The 2550-nt window shown below is 44.8% G+C and overlaps 1 protein-coding gene across 1 annotated transcript in view; it reads left to right on the top strand.

Annotated features, from left to right (window-relative positions):
* Nucleotides 1–608: 608 nt before the first annotated feature.
* SARC_11400 (hypothetical protein) overlaps nt 609–2550 on the top strand; it is a gene marked incomplete at both ends in the record, with an annotated part of 4469 nt that continues 2527 nt past the window's right edge. Inside the window, 3 exons of the mRNA XM_014294514.1 lie at nt 609–761; nt 1623–1750; nt 2331–2437. Of these exons, the coding sequence (XP_014149989.1) occupies nt 609–761; nt 1623–1750; nt 2331–2437 (388 nt within the window). The remainder of the gene's footprint in view (nt 762–1622; nt 1751–2330; nt 2438–2550) is intronic.

Raw genomic sequence — 2550 nt, 5'->3', positions numbered from 1 at the left:
TCTTAAATATACTTATCCTATCAAACCTTGTTTACTTTGAGTAGGAGTAGCATGATCATGTCTACCTAAAAGCTCGTTCAATTCGCCCTGAGATACTCACTATGATCTTATTTACCAATCATAAGCCAGATATACATGTTAATTAGACAAACTTTAACGAACTCCTGCGAATACTGTCACATTTGTTGACAAACGTAACGTTGAAGTTGTCGTGAAACGGTTTTTGGGAAACCGCTATCATGGATGTGTATATTTCAGTATATATCGAATACGTTACACCCAATAGTTACACTTTTTCCGATATGCCAATTGTCCATCTACCAATCTCTTCCCGAATGCAACGCATCATGTTTGTCTCGTCTGTGATTAGGTTCAATGGTCCAAAACCCAAGACTTAGGTCTGGGACTATCAGTCGTGATGTGTGCATAAAAAAACAATTTAGAAAACAGGTTTTCCTAAATTTTCCTAATACTTCGTGCGATTCTTTCCTTCTCATCCCGAATGTCTGCGAAACACTTTGTACAGAACGGCGCCTGGATGAAGCCCTAAAGCCGGTTTTTCTGTTCCCAATTTTCTAAACCCTTCCTGCTCTAAACACGTTGCACAGGATGGTATTTGATTGTGATAAGCGATGGCTATCCTATTGAGTTTGTGGGTGGCGTTGAACGGATATACCGTATCACGGACATTGTACTATTGCCCGTGAGCCGCAACTCCTTGCCCCATATTCAGGCGCATCCGGTCCGAAAATACAGTACAGGTGTGGTCCTACATCTGTCTGAGTAAGGTGTTGTATTGTGCAGCCGGAGTGTAGGCAGATGTTGGTGTAGGGTAGCCAGTCCAAGGATTAAGTGCTCATACAATCCTAGTAGTCTGATCAACACTTCGCAATGGTGCAGTCGAATCGGCAATGGTGTGTGGAGATACTCTCGATATGTACCTGCGACTGAGGCTAGTCGGGCCCGGTTAGTCCGAGGTTATGTTACGTATATACGCCTAGTATCTATATATAGCGCAGTAGGTAAACATGCTGGTTTTAGTTCGTACGCGCGCTTGTCCTTGACGGGGGGGTTGGGCATAGGACCTACAGGCATAGTACGAAGCATGGAGCACTTAGCCAAACCCAAGAACCCAAGCAAAGAAGACGAGCTGGTTAAAACTGAATACGTCTGATGAGCAATCTGACCCAGGCGTGCACATGTTATACATTCCGAGTGGCAGCAGTAGGGTCTGCGAGGGGGACCCTAAAACCCTAAAACCCTAACACATTCACAGTCGAGCAAGGGAACTGTGTGCAGTATTCCTGGGTGAACACGAAGACAGGCCCACACCCGTTCCAGTCTCTTGCAATTCCTATCTCAAGCAGGTGTGCAATGAGTACAAGCAGGAAACACGTGCCTTGTACCGGGATAGAATATCAGAGTACAAACACGCACGACTGTTGTTTAGTATTCCTTTATCTGCGCCTCCCGCTACTTCAATGATCGGCGTCACAACACAGATACCACTGTCGTTTCCGCACCGTGTATGATATATATATATATATATATATTTACATCGGTCAACTGCTCTTTCCGCAAGTTCGGCTACTCAGTACGCATTACTAACTGCTTTCCCACAGGCTACACGGACAATGTTGCACATCCCAAACAACCGATACCAATGCAGATACCAAACGTCACTTCCGCACCACTGGTGACTGTGACAGGGCCGGCGCTCGAGGGCAAAGGGAAAACAGACGGCAGAAAGGTCCTAATCGGCACACTATTTTGGGTTTTATTTTATTTTTGAGATTTGGTGGTGCGATAATTATGTAGAGCTCACACATGACACATGACATATGGCACATGACATATGGCACATGACATATGGCACATGACATATGACATATGACACATGACATATGGCACATGACATATGGCACATGACATATGGCACATGACATATGACATATGACACATGACATATGGCACATGACATATGGCACATGACATATGGCACATGACATATGACATATGGCACATGACATATGACATATGGCACATGACATATGGCACATGGCACATGGCACATGACACATGACACATGGCACATGACACATGGCACATGACACATGACACAGAGCTTACGATTCCTCATAGCCGCACAGCACCTGTCTATATACTATCTTACATTGTACTGATGGGATTGGCTTTGGTGTTTCTGTTCTATAAATAGATGGACTACAAAGTCTGAGCTAACGATTCCTCATAGCCGCACAGCACCTGTCTATATACTACCCTACATAGTACTGATGGGATTGGCTCTGTTGTTACTGGTCTATAAATAGATGGACTACAAAGGGGACAAGGAACTCAAACTCAGAGTGGAGATGACGGACGAGTACATTCGCCGCACTCGGGAGCTTTTCAGCAGCGGCTCTTTCTACTACGCCACGTACGCCCAGTTGAGCTGTTGTGTTGCTGTTTTTTCCATAACTGTGCTTTTCCAGATCCAGATGGTAATTAATAGGCCACAACTGCACTGTTCCAGATCCAGATGGTAATTCT

This window comes from Sphaeroforma arctica (genome assembly GCF_001186125.1).
Source record: "Sphaeroforma arctica JP610 unplaced genomic scaffold supercont1.1668, whole genome shotgun sequence".
NCBI classification, from domain to species: domain Eukaryota; class Ichthyosporea; order Ichthyophonida; genus Sphaeroforma; species Sphaeroforma arctica.
This window is presented reverse-complemented; position numbering and strand designations above follow the sequence as displayed.